Source organism: Mangifera indica, chromosome 1 (genome assembly GCF_011075055.1).
Source record: "Mangifera indica cultivar Alphonso chromosome 1, CATAS_Mindica_2.1, whole genome shotgun sequence".
Classification (NCBI taxonomy): Eukaryota; Viridiplantae; Streptophyta; class Magnoliopsida; order Sapindales; family Anacardiaceae; genus Mangifera; species Mangifera indica.
In genome coordinates, this window is record NC_058137.1 from 11,463,404 (window position 1) to 11,478,270 (window position 14,867).

Genomic DNA, 14,867 nt, shown 5'->3' on the forward strand with positions numbered 1-14,867 from the left:
AAACCATAGCATTGCGGAAAAATATGCCATAAAATCCAAACACAGGTCTCCATGCAATTAATATGGGCTGCTACTACTTTTATTTTGGTGTTGTACAAGTATGACAAGTATTACATTTTCAATTATCATGAATTCTTATTATTAGTAACATGAGATTGGGATTATTATTCTGATTAATAATTTAGAAAAAAAAATAAAAGTTAATTATTTTGTTTGAATAAATATATCATGAAAATATGATAGAATTTTCCTTAGGCTTAGGGCAATGAGCAATACTTTTCATAAAAGACCATTCAATTGTTTTAACATAAAGGCATCATATATTATGAATGAAGCCGTGTTGTTGACATTTTGAATAGTAATCATTCGCAATGCCATGCTTATCCAATTATTTCACATCATCAAGCAAGAGAATCAAGAAAATGCTGTCAGACTTTTATAAATTAAATATATATATATATGGTAAAAGAGTTTGAAAATAATTTACTAAATAATATTTTAATGATCTCATGTAATATTTCCAATTTTGTATTCAAAAATGAAATTTCAGTATTGAATCTTCAACCTAAAGAATTGTTTAATTAATATATAAAAATATTAATTACCATACGTTTTCAGGGGAACTTAAACTTTTATTTATTTTTTGAATAAAGGTAAGAGTAGAGCCATTTCAATTCAATTCAGGCTGCAAACAAAGAAATTGAAAAAATTGTGGTAAAATGGCAGCTATAAAGTATTCTTTTTTTTTTATGAAATACAATTATTTAATAAATATGGAAAACAAATTCAATTGTAAATTCATTGTGAATAGTGGATTCAATTTCATGACCTTCCACTAAGACAACACAAAAATAATAAACAAGCCATATTACTAATAAATTACATATTTATATACATTAATTATATATGATACTACTATTTCATTGTTGCTACAACTCTTTTTTAACTTCCACAAGCCATGCACTCTTCGCGGTTTGTGAGAGAACAAACCACCTGTGCCATCTTTGTATCATCATCTTCCACCCCCACCACCTTACGATTTTCCTGAATCATTACCACATTATAAACTTATCACATGATTTACAAGAAACACTGAAACCGACTGTGTTATGGATGCTAAATTATTACCTTAAGCATGGAGGTATCTACAGTGAACTTGATTGCATCTGCTGCAGCACGTGTGCGTAGATAATACATTCCAGTCTTCAAACCCTTTAGTACAATAGAGAGGAATAATCAGACAGATGGTAACTGAAATTCGGACAACTCAAGGAAAGAGTAAGTAGAAGTTCATACCCTTGACCATGCATGGAAGTGTAAGGAAGTTAGCTTTGCAAAATTGGGCTGGTCCATATGAATGTTGAGGCTTTGACTCTGGTCTATGTAACACCCACGATCGACAGCCATATCAACCAATGTCCTCTGCTTGATCTCCCAAACAGTCCTGAAGTAGAGGAAGAAACAACATATACAATTGAGTCCGGAGCAGAAATAGAGAAAACTAGGGTGAGGGAAGACAAGTTTGGTTAATACTTGTAAATCACTTTCAGTTCCTCGGGGATTTCCAGGATATTCTGAACAGAACCATTGTTATATATTATCTTGTTCTTTATAACTGGAGACCAGAGACCCATTTCAGTTAAGTCATGAAGGAGATGTTTGTTCACTACCACAAATTCACCGCTGAAATAAAAGATAACAGTTAGAAAATAAAGAACAAAAGAGCCAATTTAATGAAAGCAACCTAGAATGAGTTTGCACTGCAAACCTTAGAACTCTGCGACTGTAAATATTGGAAGTATATGGCTCAAAGCACTCATTGTTTCCAAGAATCTGGCTTGTGGAAGCAGTAGGCATGGGTGCCACAAGAAGCGAATTTCTCAATCCATTCTTCGATATCATATCCCTCAAAGCTCCCCAGTCCCACCGATTCAAGGGAGTTACACCCCACATGTCAGGTTGGAGAATTCCCTGCACAGTTAATTAGCCATTTTACCAGGTGACAATTTATTATAATCAGGAATTTATCTTTCAGTCTATATGATACTTGCATGCAGGTAAAAATTTAAAAAGTTCCTGAAGATTTGCATACCTTGCTCACGGGACTACCATGATATGTTTCATACGGGCCTTCTCTTGCAGCTATCTCACAAGATGCTTTCAAAGCATGGTAGTAGATTGTTTCAAAAATGTCCTTGTTCAGCTGTTGAGCCTGAAATTTAAATAAAAATTGTTATCAATCCTCAAGCAATCAAAATAAGTTTAGGTGAAGTGGAAAATTCAGGAAGTAACTTTACCTCTGGTGACTCAAATGGCATGCCAAGCAAGATGAACGTATCTGCAAGACCCTGAACTCCAATACCAATGGGTCTATGTCGCATATTTGACCTTTTAGCAGTTTCAACAGGATAATAATTAACATCTATTATTTTGTTAAGATTTTCTGTGACAATTGCAGTAACCTGTCTCAGAAGATAGAAGGCAAAATTAGGCAATCAAGCTTTGAATATAAAAACTGTCAGTAAAACGAGATGTAAAAAACAGGATCATGCTGAATTAGTCATAATCATTTTACAGGACTCAGACCTCTGCTAGTTTTTCAAAGTCGAAGTATCTATTCTTTGAACCTCTGCTCCCAACTAGCTTAGATGGATGTGATTCAATTGGAACACCCTGCAATAGTCATTAAAATAGAATACTTAACATCAACAATAAAACCAAAAAGATAATAAAATAAAAAATTTTATTTCATGCCATCTACCTTCTCTCTGACATATCGTGGCAGAGCAATAGATGCCAGATTGCACACAGCAGTTTCTGTTGGACTTGTGTACTCAATTATCTCAGTACATAAATTTGAAGATTTTATGGTACCCAGATTCTGCTGGTTGCTTTTTCTGTTGCAAGAATCCTGAAAGAAAACAAATCAGAAGAAAATCCAATTGACCACACCAAACCAGGAACATAAATAAAGGAAAACAGGAAAAGAATAGTAAGAGAAAATTAAATATTTTATATTATGCACCTTAAAAAGCATATAGGGCGTTCCAGTTTCTATCTGGGATGTCAACACTTCACTCCAAAGGCTCCGAGCCTCAACAACTTTCTTTGCCTTCCCCTAAATATATTATAATAGTCAAAAGGCCAATCAAAATTCAGTAGTTTACAAAATAAGACTAATAAAAAGGCTGAATCAAAATTACCTCTCTTTCATACTGGGTGTAAAGTCTCTCAAACTCTGGCCCCCAACAATCTGCCAGTCCTGGAGCCTCATTAGGACAAAATAATGACCATTGCCCATTAGTTTGGACTCTTTCCATGAAGAGATCCGGAACCCAAAGAGCATAAAACAGATCTCGAGCCCGGTGCTCTTCCTGCAATAGATGGATTATTGATGTTAGCATAACCAGCTCAATATAGCATAAAGATATAACACTGTATAAAAAGGCTAAAGTAGCCATAACCATTAAGGATATATAGCAACTTAATAGCAAGACAACATTGCTAGTGGCAGCCAAATTAAGTCACTATACCTTTCCATGGTTTTTCCTAAGCTCCAGAAACTCAAATATATCAGCATGCCATGGCTCCAAGTACACAGCAAAAGCACCTGCAAGCATCACAAGCAATATTTTTTTTAAAGAAAATAATGTTAAATATAATATGTAAACAGACAATGATGTGAGAACTTACCCTTTCTCTTGCCACCTCCTTGATCAACATAACGAGCAGTATCATTGAACACCCGCAGCATTGGGACAATACCATTAGATGTCCCATTTGTGCCACGAATATAGCTGCCTGTTGCACGGATATTATGAACTGAAACACCAATACCTCCAGCAGACTTGCTGATAACAGCACACTCCTTCAAAGTATCATATATTCCTTCAATGCTATCCTCTTTCATGCAAATCAAGAAGCAGCTACTTAACTGTCAAAAAGCATCAAGGAAACCACACCAATATTTTAGCAAATAAATTGTAACAAAAGTTTGATTCAGTTAAAGCATACTTGGGGCCTAGGCGTTCCAGCATTGAAAAGTGTGGGAGATGCATGGGTAAACCATCGTTGAGACATCATATGGTATGTTTTTAGAACAGAATCAATATCATCTTTGTGAATTCCAACCGCAACCCTCATCAACATATGCTGAGGCCTTTCTACAACCTTCCCTTGGACTTTTAAGAGGTAGGACCTCTCAAGCGTTTTGAAGCCAAAGTAATCATAGTCAAAATCCCGATCATAAATAATTTCACTGTCCAAACGAGCAGCATTCTGCAGCAAAGATTTCATCTCAGTAAGATTTTAAATTTTATGCAAAAATTCTTACAAGACATTACTAAAAATTTTTCTGAATATAAAAAAAGGAAACACAATCACAAGATTTCACAAAGTAGAACCAAATACAAAGCATAATAATTAAAAGGAAAAAAATTATATTTTTTTCTCATAAAAATGCAAGCAAAAGGTGGCTAAAACATCTGTAGGTTGATGATCATAAACCAACATAATTATTAAAGTCATTATATAGCACCTGGTCATTCTCATTCATTTCTCATTTTCTTAAAATAAATAATGGATTGATTTACAATTCACTAACCTCAAATTTGCACATATAACAAACATAGAACAATGAAAAATAAATAATACCTTCATGATTATCTCATAAACATCATCAGCAATCAGAGGAGCCTTCAGTCCAGATCTCTCATTGAAATGGTTATACATGTCCTTGATCCTGCAATGAGCAATCAACAAACCAAAACAACTACTGTTTCATTTCAAATTCTGCACTTCAATCAACAAACCCACTGATTAAAGATCAGTAACAAGGAACCTTACGTTTCCGAAAAGGATTTCTTAGTATTCTTGTGTAGATTTGAAACAACAATTCTTGCAGCCAACTGCATCAACAATTTTTATACTTAATTTAATCACACAGAAGGAGATCAAAATCAAATCTTACTATTAAAATTCTAAACAATACCACCATGTTCCATAATAATTAAATAGACTCCCTCCTTTGAGTAAAACAAAATCCACCAAAAACTGTCAAAAATAACCATCAACCCTCTCTAAAATGCCAAAGATCTTTCGTAAATTTCACAAAAGAAAATATATGTGTGTGTGTGTGTGTGTATCTCGAAAATCAAACTTAAACTGAATATCAAACACTACTAAGTAAGTATAAGTAAAGTTTAAAAAAAAAAAATCCACACACACGGGAATGAGCAATTACTTTGAAACCAAACCCAGTTACCAATGCAGAGAATAAATACTCACGCAAGCATAATCAGGGTGGTTAGTGGTCATAGCAGCGGCGGTTTCCGCAGCCAACTCATCGAGTTGACTCGTGGTGACACCCTTGTAGACGCCAGCACAGACCTTCTGAGAGACCAGCACCGGGTCACAATGATCCATACTCAGCCCGTAACTCAGCTTCTTCAACCTCGCAGTAATCTTATCGAATTTTACCGCCTCTTGCCGACCATCTCGCTTAACAACGTACATTTTCACTCAATAATTTTATCGAACAGGCGGCGAACAAGTTGATCAATGGAATAGCCAGAAAGGAAGGCGCGGATAATGAGGCGCCCTAAATAGGAGAAATGTTTAGAGAGGGTTTTGAAATTTGGAATGGCTATTAGGTTTTTTTTTTTTCAAATAGTGATTTGAAATTTCGCGCCAAATTTGTGGAGGGAGAGAAGCGCGTTCGGGAAGCTTTTTGTATATTTAGTGTGGCGGGTGGATTTAAAATAGGGTTGGTGGTGTGCTGGCAATTAGTGTGTTTTTAATTTCATTCTGAGTGTGGGGATCGCTTTCCTTTGTTTGAAATTGAATTATTAATATTTAATTGTTGAAATAATTAAATTTTTTAGAATAAATAATTTGATTGAAAAATTAATAAATTTTATTAATATTTTTAAAATTAGATCGAATCATGCGATTCGATTAGTTTGATCTTTAGTTTTCCTGAACTAACACCACATAGCCTTTAGTCTTCATGAGTCTCTGGTGCCACCGCATAGCTCTGTCGTCCAAATGAAAAGCTACAATTTTAATTCTATCTATAGCAGGAGTGTCATCTACTTCAAAGTAATACTGAGCCTTCAAAATCCAACCATCAAAATCCTTTCCGTTGAAGTGAGGGAAATCCAAACGTGACACTTTACCCCAATGATGTCGTGAATCCATCATAGCCTTCAATGTACCTTCTTCCTGCCTTGTTGTGCCCTGAGAAACAACCTCCGTTTGTTGGAGACTCAGTCCTCCTATCAACTTTTGTAATTCTTCCATTGTCTGTTGAAGTCTTGTTTGAGACTCTTGCAAATTATCTTATTGCCTCTTTTATGATTCCGTCACTAATTGCGCCACCATCTATGTCATCTCATGCCAAAAATCTTGAAAATGAGTCCCATCCACCATGGCCAAGTCTTAGCTCTAATACCACTGATACGTTTGGTTGATTTTTTTCTTGCAAAAATTACAAAAAGATTGAGAGGAAGGGAAAGAATGCAAAGAAGAAAGAAAACACTTAAATTGTGTTGAGCGCCAAAAACTAACTCATTTCATTATGCATTCCTATTTACATTATTCGTGCTCATCAAAACAATGACGCACAACTTATTCTCCCAACGACACTGTTTCATTATTACAATAGCAATTTTCCTACAATTCTAAATGACAATGTTTTTGCTTAATTTCTTTTACTAACACGACACCATATTATCTAACTGCCCACAACTGTTTTCCGCACCATTCTCCACCAAATTGAATTGCTGCTTCCTTCACCATTTAATCCACCAGTTTTACTTCCTTCCTTCATGCATTCAGTCCATCCGTTCAGCCAGCAATAATTTGATGATATAATGGATTGCTTTTTAACATGTGCGCATATAGAAGGTCATTCACTGCTCCAACAAATTGTTCTTAGATTGCGATTTGATAGGCGTTTAGGAATCATCCCATATTTCATGTTTGAGACATGACTTCAGATAGTATTAGAAATCATGGGCCTGTAAACACTTATATCACAAATCTATTTTTTTTCTAGTTCAATAAACAATTTTAAAAAGTTTATAAATTCTTATTTAACATATAATACATCCATAGTATTAAAATAAATAAAAATGTATAAGAGGTTAACTTTTCAAAGTTATATCCATGTTGTTAGGTTCTAGATGATGTCAAGCTCTTGATCGGCCTCTGCTTTTTCATAGAATTATTGTCAAAATGGAGAAGCTCTCGAGGAGACCAATTAAAGATTAATAAAAGCAAGAATAGACTTTGTAGTGGCTTTGATAAATGAGAATATAATGTTTTTATTCCATGATCAGTCAGCCTTTATATAGCTTTCATTACAACTGTAATGCATGCTAATAGCACATGTAGACTAAGCTATCCAAAGACTACTCAACTGATCTAACTTATTATCATCCTAACTAATCGAGATTTAAGTAAACTAGTTATTGAAGAAGTCAAAACATGCTAAAAATAAGCCATACACACGTTAACATCCTTGCACATATATGTTGAGGCCTGTAACAATTTCCCCCTTCCTTAAAAAAAAAAAACCCTTGTTTGCAAGGTCTTCAGATGAGGCTCTCATTCTTGATTCTTTCGTCGATCTCTGGTAATTCTAACTCTATCGTAGAAGTAGTCTTCAGTTGTTTCTTAAGTAATGAGACATGTACAACATGATGAATTTTACTTTCTTGCAGTAGGAGTAACTTATAAGCAATCGGTCTTATACACTCAATGATCTTAAATGGCCCATAATATTTTGCTGACAATTTGTTCTTTCACTCTCCAAATAAAGAAAATTGTCTATAAGGTTGTAATTTTAGATAAAACCATTCACTTATTTCGTATTGACAATCTTTTCTTCCCTTGTCATATGTGACCTTCATTCTTTCTTTAGTCTTGGAGAGTAGTTGACGTAGTTGGCGAAGGACCTGATCTTGATGTCTTAGATCCTAATCTACACTTGCTTGCTTAACAGTACCTACCTCATAGAAAGTTAAGACTGACAAAGGGCGCCCATAAACCACTTCAAAAGGTGTGAAGCCTATCAAAGAGTGTCAACTTGTATTATAGCAAAATTCGGCCCATGGTAACCAACGAGTCCATTGTTTAGGATTATCTTCTGTGAAGTAGCATAAATACATTTCAAGTGTTCAATTGGTTACTTTGGATTGTCCATCTATTTGGGGTGGTAAAATGAAAAGAAATGGAACTTCGTCCCTTGTAGTTGAAATAGCTCCTTCCAAAAAGAATTTGTGAATACCAGATCTCGATCGCTTACAATGGATTGGGGAACTCTGTATAATTTGAGGACGGTTTCGTAGTAAGCTTGAGTTGCATTGTTTGCGATAATAGGTTGGGACATGGCGACAAAATGTGCCATTTTAAAGAGTCGATCCATTACTACCCAAAATAGCACGAAAACTTACAATGGGGTGCGTTTCCACGTTTCAGAAACGTTTCCGTTTATAAAACTCTTTGAAACTTGTAAGAAACATTTCAGGTTATTTCGAAATTTTTGAAAAATTTTGAAACACGTTTCTTTTAGAAGAAAAATTATGAAATCGATTAAACACATATATTTTGTATTTTCTAACTGAAAATGTCTTTAAATCTCATATTGAATTAATCTACTCTCTACTCTTCGATATGTTACTCATCTCTTCTCCGACGTATCATATAGATTGGTGTGTATTGTTGTTTTTTTCTTAAATATCTATATGTGTTTGCTCAAGAACAATTTACAATAGATTCTATGATTTTATTTTATAGTATTTTTTTTCTTTATTCTTTTTTTATTATTTATTTTTATAATATACAAGTTTATATATTTTTTTTATAAAAAATTTAGTATTTATAAAAAACTCTTATATTTTTCATATTTATAAGTTTCTCCACGTATTCGTTTTTTATATTTTAAAAAAAATAAGTTTCCACGTTTCTGTTTCCGCATTTCCATGTTTCTCTGTTTCTGTTTCCTTGCTACGTAGCTACTACCATAATGACAGTCTTGCCCCTTGAAGATGGTAACCTAATAATAAAATCCATTGAAACTTTAGTCTAAATTACTCGGGGTGTTAAAAGCAGTTGAAAAAGCCCAGATAGAACACCATGTTCTCTTTTATTCCTTTGGCATATGTCGCAAGTTTTAATGGTTTCCAATACTTGTTTCTTCGTCCCTTGCTAATGGAACTGGGATCGTATGCGATGAAGAGTTTTGTGGTAGCCTTCATGGGGGGTTAAATAGAATGCTTGAATGATGACAGTAGTTAAAGGGGAAGATGCAAACAGGTAGATTCGATCTTTAAAGAATGATAATCCATCCTTATAATCCCACGGTCCAAGTAGTTCTCCTTCACGAAATAATTTATGTAACTTTTACATATCTACTTGACTTTTGTTTTCCTCTTTGATAGTTTCCAACCATCTTAGATTCAACATAGAAATGGCCTTCATGTGAGTTAATTCATCCTTCTTAGAAAGTGCATCTACTATTGAATTGTCCTCTTGTGCTTGTATTCTATCGTAAAGTTGTAGCCTATCAACTTACTAAGCCACCTTTGTTGCACCATTGTAGCGATACACTGGCTCTATAAGTATTTGAGACTCTTGTGATCTGTGCATACCACAAAAGCCTTCCCTAGTAAATATAGACGTCATTTTTATAGAGCTAGTACCAAAGCAAAATCTCTTTTTCATACGTGGATAATGCTAAATTTTTTCCCTTAATTGTTTGGCTAAAATAGGCAATAGACTTGTTTTCCTGCATAAGTACAACACCCACACCAAAGTTGGGAGGTATCACACTCAGTAATGAATGGCTTTGTAGAATTTGGTAGACACAACATTGGTTTCTAGACCATTGCTCGTTTGAGGCTAATGAATGTCTGCTCAACTTTTTGAGTCCATATGAAATTGTTCTTCTTTAACAGGTTTGTTAGAGAAGCTGTAATTTTACCGTAATTCTTAAAAATTTACGATAATATCCAATGAACCCCAAAACCCTCGTAAAGCCAAATTTATGGTTGGTTTTGGCCATTCTTCAATTGCTACTACTTTGTTAGGGTTTATGCGTACTTGTCCTTCATTGATGATATGGCCCAAATAGAGTATTTCAGAAACACTAAATCTGCACTTTTTTTTTTACATAAAGTTTGTAAGTATTTAATATGGAAAATACCACTTCCAAATGCCTTTGATGAGATTCCCAAGTAAGGTTATATATGAGGATATTGTCAAAAAGACTAGAATAAACTTTCAAATATATGGATGAAAAATGTTATTCATTAACACCTGAAATATGGAAGGAGCATTGCAAAGGCCAAAAGGTATTACTAGGAATTCATAATGTCTATCATGAGTTTGAAATGTCATTTTCTTCACATTTGTAGGGTGCATGGGTATTTGGTGATAACCAACACATAAATCCAATTTCGAAAAGTATTTGGCCTCAACTAGCTTATTTAGTAACTCATCTATTACCGGTATAGGAAATTTGTCCTTGATAGTAGCCAAGTTCAAAGTTCGATAATTAACACAAAACTGCTATATTCTGTCCTTTTTCTTGACTAGCAGTACCGATGACGAATATGGACTTGTGCTTGGCTTGATTATTCCGTTTTCCTTCATTTCCTTCACCAATTTTTCTATTTCTTTTTTTTTTTTGATAATACGGATAGTGGTAAGGCCTTACTAAGATTGGTTTGGTACTAGGCTTTAGTGGAATTTTATGGTTATGACTTATATCTGGAGGAATTCCCTTAGGTGTGTGAAAAATGGTTGAATATTTTTTTTAATAAAGTCTCCATTTGTTGATGTTGAAGTAGGCTCTATATGGTTTCCTTATCTTCTTTATGGGTAGCATTATCTTCCATGGTAAGGAGTTGCATAAGAGTCCTCTTATTTCCATTCGTTCTCAACTCTTTCTCAATCTTGTTTTGATCAACCAATTCTGATCAGTGAGGTTTCAAACTGGTGATGATAATTTCCTTTTGTAGCTAGTGGAATGCCATTGTTTATGAGAAATCCTACATAATTGGTTCAAGTGTTTTTAACCGTTACACTCTAAGAATAACATCACACCTTTTTAATTCTATCACAAAGAACTCTACTTGGAATAGGTTCCCTTGGATCGTAATTGGAGTATTAGGTAATCAACCCAGATATGGAAGTTTCTCATCATTGGCAACCATTACGTTTAGTTGTGACCCTTAATCTGCCTTTAATCCGAATCGTGAAACCCATGTTCAATTGAGGAAATTGTGTGAGCTTCTTGTGTTAATCAATATCACTACCTATAATAGTTTGGAAGGAAATCTCAGCTACTTCTCTTTGAGTTTCCAGTTCCATTTCTTCTTTCTCAATTTCCTCTTCATCTCTACAATCAATGAGAAATAAACATTTGTATCACTGCTCCGGGGTGTAAACTTCATCGCAATTGTAGCATAAGTTGCATCGTAGTCTATCTTGAATTTCCTAGGCTATGAGTCACTTTATTGGAGGTGATGTGAATTTTTGGGCTTGGCTAGATATTGATGTGGTTGTTGGTAACTTTTGGTGAGTAGAAATGAAATTGGTTTGCTTGCCTTCAAGGTTAATTAGAGTTTTCCTTTGATTTTGATATTTTGTTTCGCAAAGTCTAGTAAGACCAGTAGGGTGTGGTAGAGTTTATGGATTTGCTACTCGAACATCAACTTGGATGGATTCCTTCAGTCTACTGACAAAGCAACTGATCTATTGTTATTTAGTTAGTGATCCTGCCTTTACTAGAAGATGATCGAATTGTGTCTGATAATCATAAATCGAACTAACTTGAGTGAGCTTAGTGAGTTTCCCATAGAAATCGTCTAACAATGTTGGTCCGTAACGATCATTTAGTACCTGTTTGAACTCTTCCCAAGTAATTCGTACTCGAGTCCTTTGGAAGGATTGAAACTAGAGATATACACCTCATTCCAGATGTTACGCTGCTAATGCAACCTTTTCATTAGTAGGTGTCTTATGAAATTCAAAGAATTACTGTATACAGTCAATCTATATGATAGGGTTATCAGTACCATAATATCGTGGGAAATCCAAGTGGACCACCCAAGGTATGATTGATCCTTATGTTTGCATTGGATTAGGTTGTTGATATGAGGGTTCGACTTCATGTCTTTTTACATATAGTGTAATATCCCTCCCTAGAAGTACTACCTACCGAAGGAGAAATGTTACGAATTAATATCTGGAGCATCTATTTTTTTTTTATCTTTTAAAATACTTTATCATGAATGCATCACTAAAAGTATTTAGAAATTATTTAAAAAAAACTGAAAATCTGGAAACGAACAAAAGATGTATATACTCATGTGAAAACTCATCTGAAACTATCTGAATACGTGGAGTAATCATATACAACTATATCATCATCTCAAAAAGGTCAAAAGTCGATAAGAACATGTCACTGTATGTGTGTAATATAAACCAGAGATAACCTGCTCCAACCGGATCTACCTATACTGACCTGACCTTGCCTCACAGCTACTTCGATCACCTGTACCTGCAATCATGAGAGAAAAGGAAGTGAGTGATAAGAACACTCAGTAAGGGGAAAGAATTAAGTAAACTATTTCCTTTCCTGTTCTAACTCACTCTCGGGACTCAACCTCACTCATAACCCCCATAAGAAATCAATAAGATAATCTAGTTCATGCTTTACTATTTAAGTCATATTTTATCTTATCTGGTGTCTATTTGATACTTTTTGGAAGCTGACTATAGGGATTTGACACTTTTCTAAGCTCGAGCTCTCTTCCTTTCTCTCACTACACCATTTTTGAATCTGAATTGAGCTCTACTACGAGCATGTTTTACTGCGAGCGAACCCTACTGTGGGTCTATGTCCTACTACGGACATGCCCTACTTTAGGCGGTGTAGTGTAAAGTGCCCCCTCATAGTTCATAGCATGCATGCGTGTCTTATATCTTACTAATCTTGCTTCCATCTAAATCTATTTATAACTCACCAGACCATACTCTTAGGATGACCCCTGAATCTTGAGTCCCAAATTCCTTTTCTTGCTTTTCTTTCTTTTCTTCTTCTTTTCTTTTTCTCTCCTTTCTTTCCTTTCTTTTCTTTCTTTTCTTTCTTTTCCTTTCCAAAACTGTGAAATATTGTTCATAACTCTGTTCATTTGACAGGATAACCTTCTTTTTCATGCAATTTTATAATCCAAACGGTTTCTAATTCATACAAGCTATATATCATTGAAAAGAGGATTCAAAGAGTTTTCCAATAAGCTATAATAGCACTCATGTTTCATCAGATAAGGCAGTCAAAACGTGAGATGAATTCAATGACAAAAATTGTCTCCTCTATTTATTTGGTAAAGCAGTCCGTGTGGTTCATACAATATTTAACAGTCCAAATGATCCTCAATTTATACAAGCTATATATCACTGAAAAGAGAATTCAAAGAGCTTTCCAACAAAATATAATAGAACTCATAACTCATTAAGTAAGATAGTCAAAACGTGAGATGAAATCAGTGGCAAAAAACTACCTCCTCTATTTATTTGGTAAAACAGTCCTTATGGTTCATACAATATTTAACAGTCCAAATGATCCCCAATTCATACAAGCTATATATCACTGAAAAGAGAATTCAAAGAGCTTTCCAACCAAATATAATAACACTGATAACTCATTAGATAAGACAGTCAAAACATGGGATGAAATCCGTGGCAAAACTATCTCTACTGTTCATTTGGTAAAACAGTCCTTTTGGTGCATACAATATTTAATAGTCCAAATTATCTCTAATTCATACAAACTATATATCATTGGAAAGAAGATTCAAAGAGCTTTCCAACAAGCTATAATATCACTCATGATTCATAAGATAAGACAACCAAAACATAGGACGAACTCTATGGCAAAACTGTAAATATTATCCAACTCTTTGTTATCAACAAAATCACACACATAGACACCCCAAATGGCAAAACAACATTTCCCGACTTCAAAATCATCATTTATAACATAGATCTAAGGAGCCAAAAGCCTAAAACATGCAATATATCAAGAATGATACCCCTTACCTTATTTCAAGTCAATCTTTGCAAGTTGGCTCACTCATTGTTTTGTTTCCTTTAACACCAAAATCACCTTAAATCAACACCAAAACATACCAACATATCCATATAACATACATCCAATATATAAAAACATAGGAAAAGGGAAAAAGAAAGAGATCTTTTGGTTACCAAGCTCCAAAAGTGTTTCCTTTTCTTTTTTTTCCTTACTCTTCTTTCAAACTCTTCCAAACACCCAATTTCCTTCTAAAAAATGAAGAAAACAAGCATGAGGGGGCTGATTTTTCTGGAAGGGCAGAGAAGATGATGGAAAAATGGAATTACCTTTTTGTTTTTTTGACTTTTCTCTTTTTATAAATATCTTTATCTTTTTCTCTTTATTTCTTTTTTTTTTCTTTTTCTTTTTGTATTTATATATAGGCCAAACGACTATTTCCCACCCAAGGTATGTTGTAATCTCAAGTTTTCACCCTTTAACTATGGAAACACCAAACACCCACCCATGAGCAGTTAAAATTAACGGTGGTAAGGGTAAAATCATTATTTTCTCTATAATATTAAAAATAAACTAAAATAGAATCTACTTTTTCTCCCCTAAACTTTAAAAACTAAAATTTTTTCCCAGTCTAAGTTTTAAAAAATTGCAGTTTCACCCTAAGGTTTAGTTTTAAAATCTCCGATGATATCTCCAGCTCTATTGTCGATGACCTTTCTCTCCCAAAGCATCCTCTCCTTCCGACGATCTCTTTCCTCTCATTTGGACT

At 34.3% G+C, this 14,867-nt stretch overlaps 1 protein-coding gene across 1 annotated transcript; it reads right to left on the reverse strand.

Moving 5' to 3' along the window:
* Positions 1-720: 720 nt before the first annotated feature.
* LOC123211731 (ribonucleoside-diphosphate reductase large subunit) lies at positions 721-5,765 on the reverse strand. The gene is made up of 17 exons (XM_044630590.1): positions 5,287-5,765; positions 4,846-4,907; positions 4,654-4,741; positions 4,015-4,278; positions 3,694-3,934; positions 3,534-3,610; positions 3,204-3,374; positions 3,026-3,118; positions 2,762-2,911; positions 2,587-2,673; positions 2,298-2,462; positions 2,093-2,212; positions 1,769-1,971; positions 1,534-1,683; positions 1,297-1,444; positions 1,129-1,212; positions 721-1,044 (listed from the first exon to the last, which is right to left on the reverse strand). The coding sequence occupies exons 1-17, from the start codon at positions 5,512-5,514 to the stop codon at positions 943-945; spliced, it is 2,433 nt and encodes an 810-aa protein (XP_044486525.1). The 5' UTR covers positions 5,515-5,765; the 3' UTR covers positions 721-942.
* Between the last annotated feature and the right edge of the window lie 9,102 nt (positions 5,766-14,867).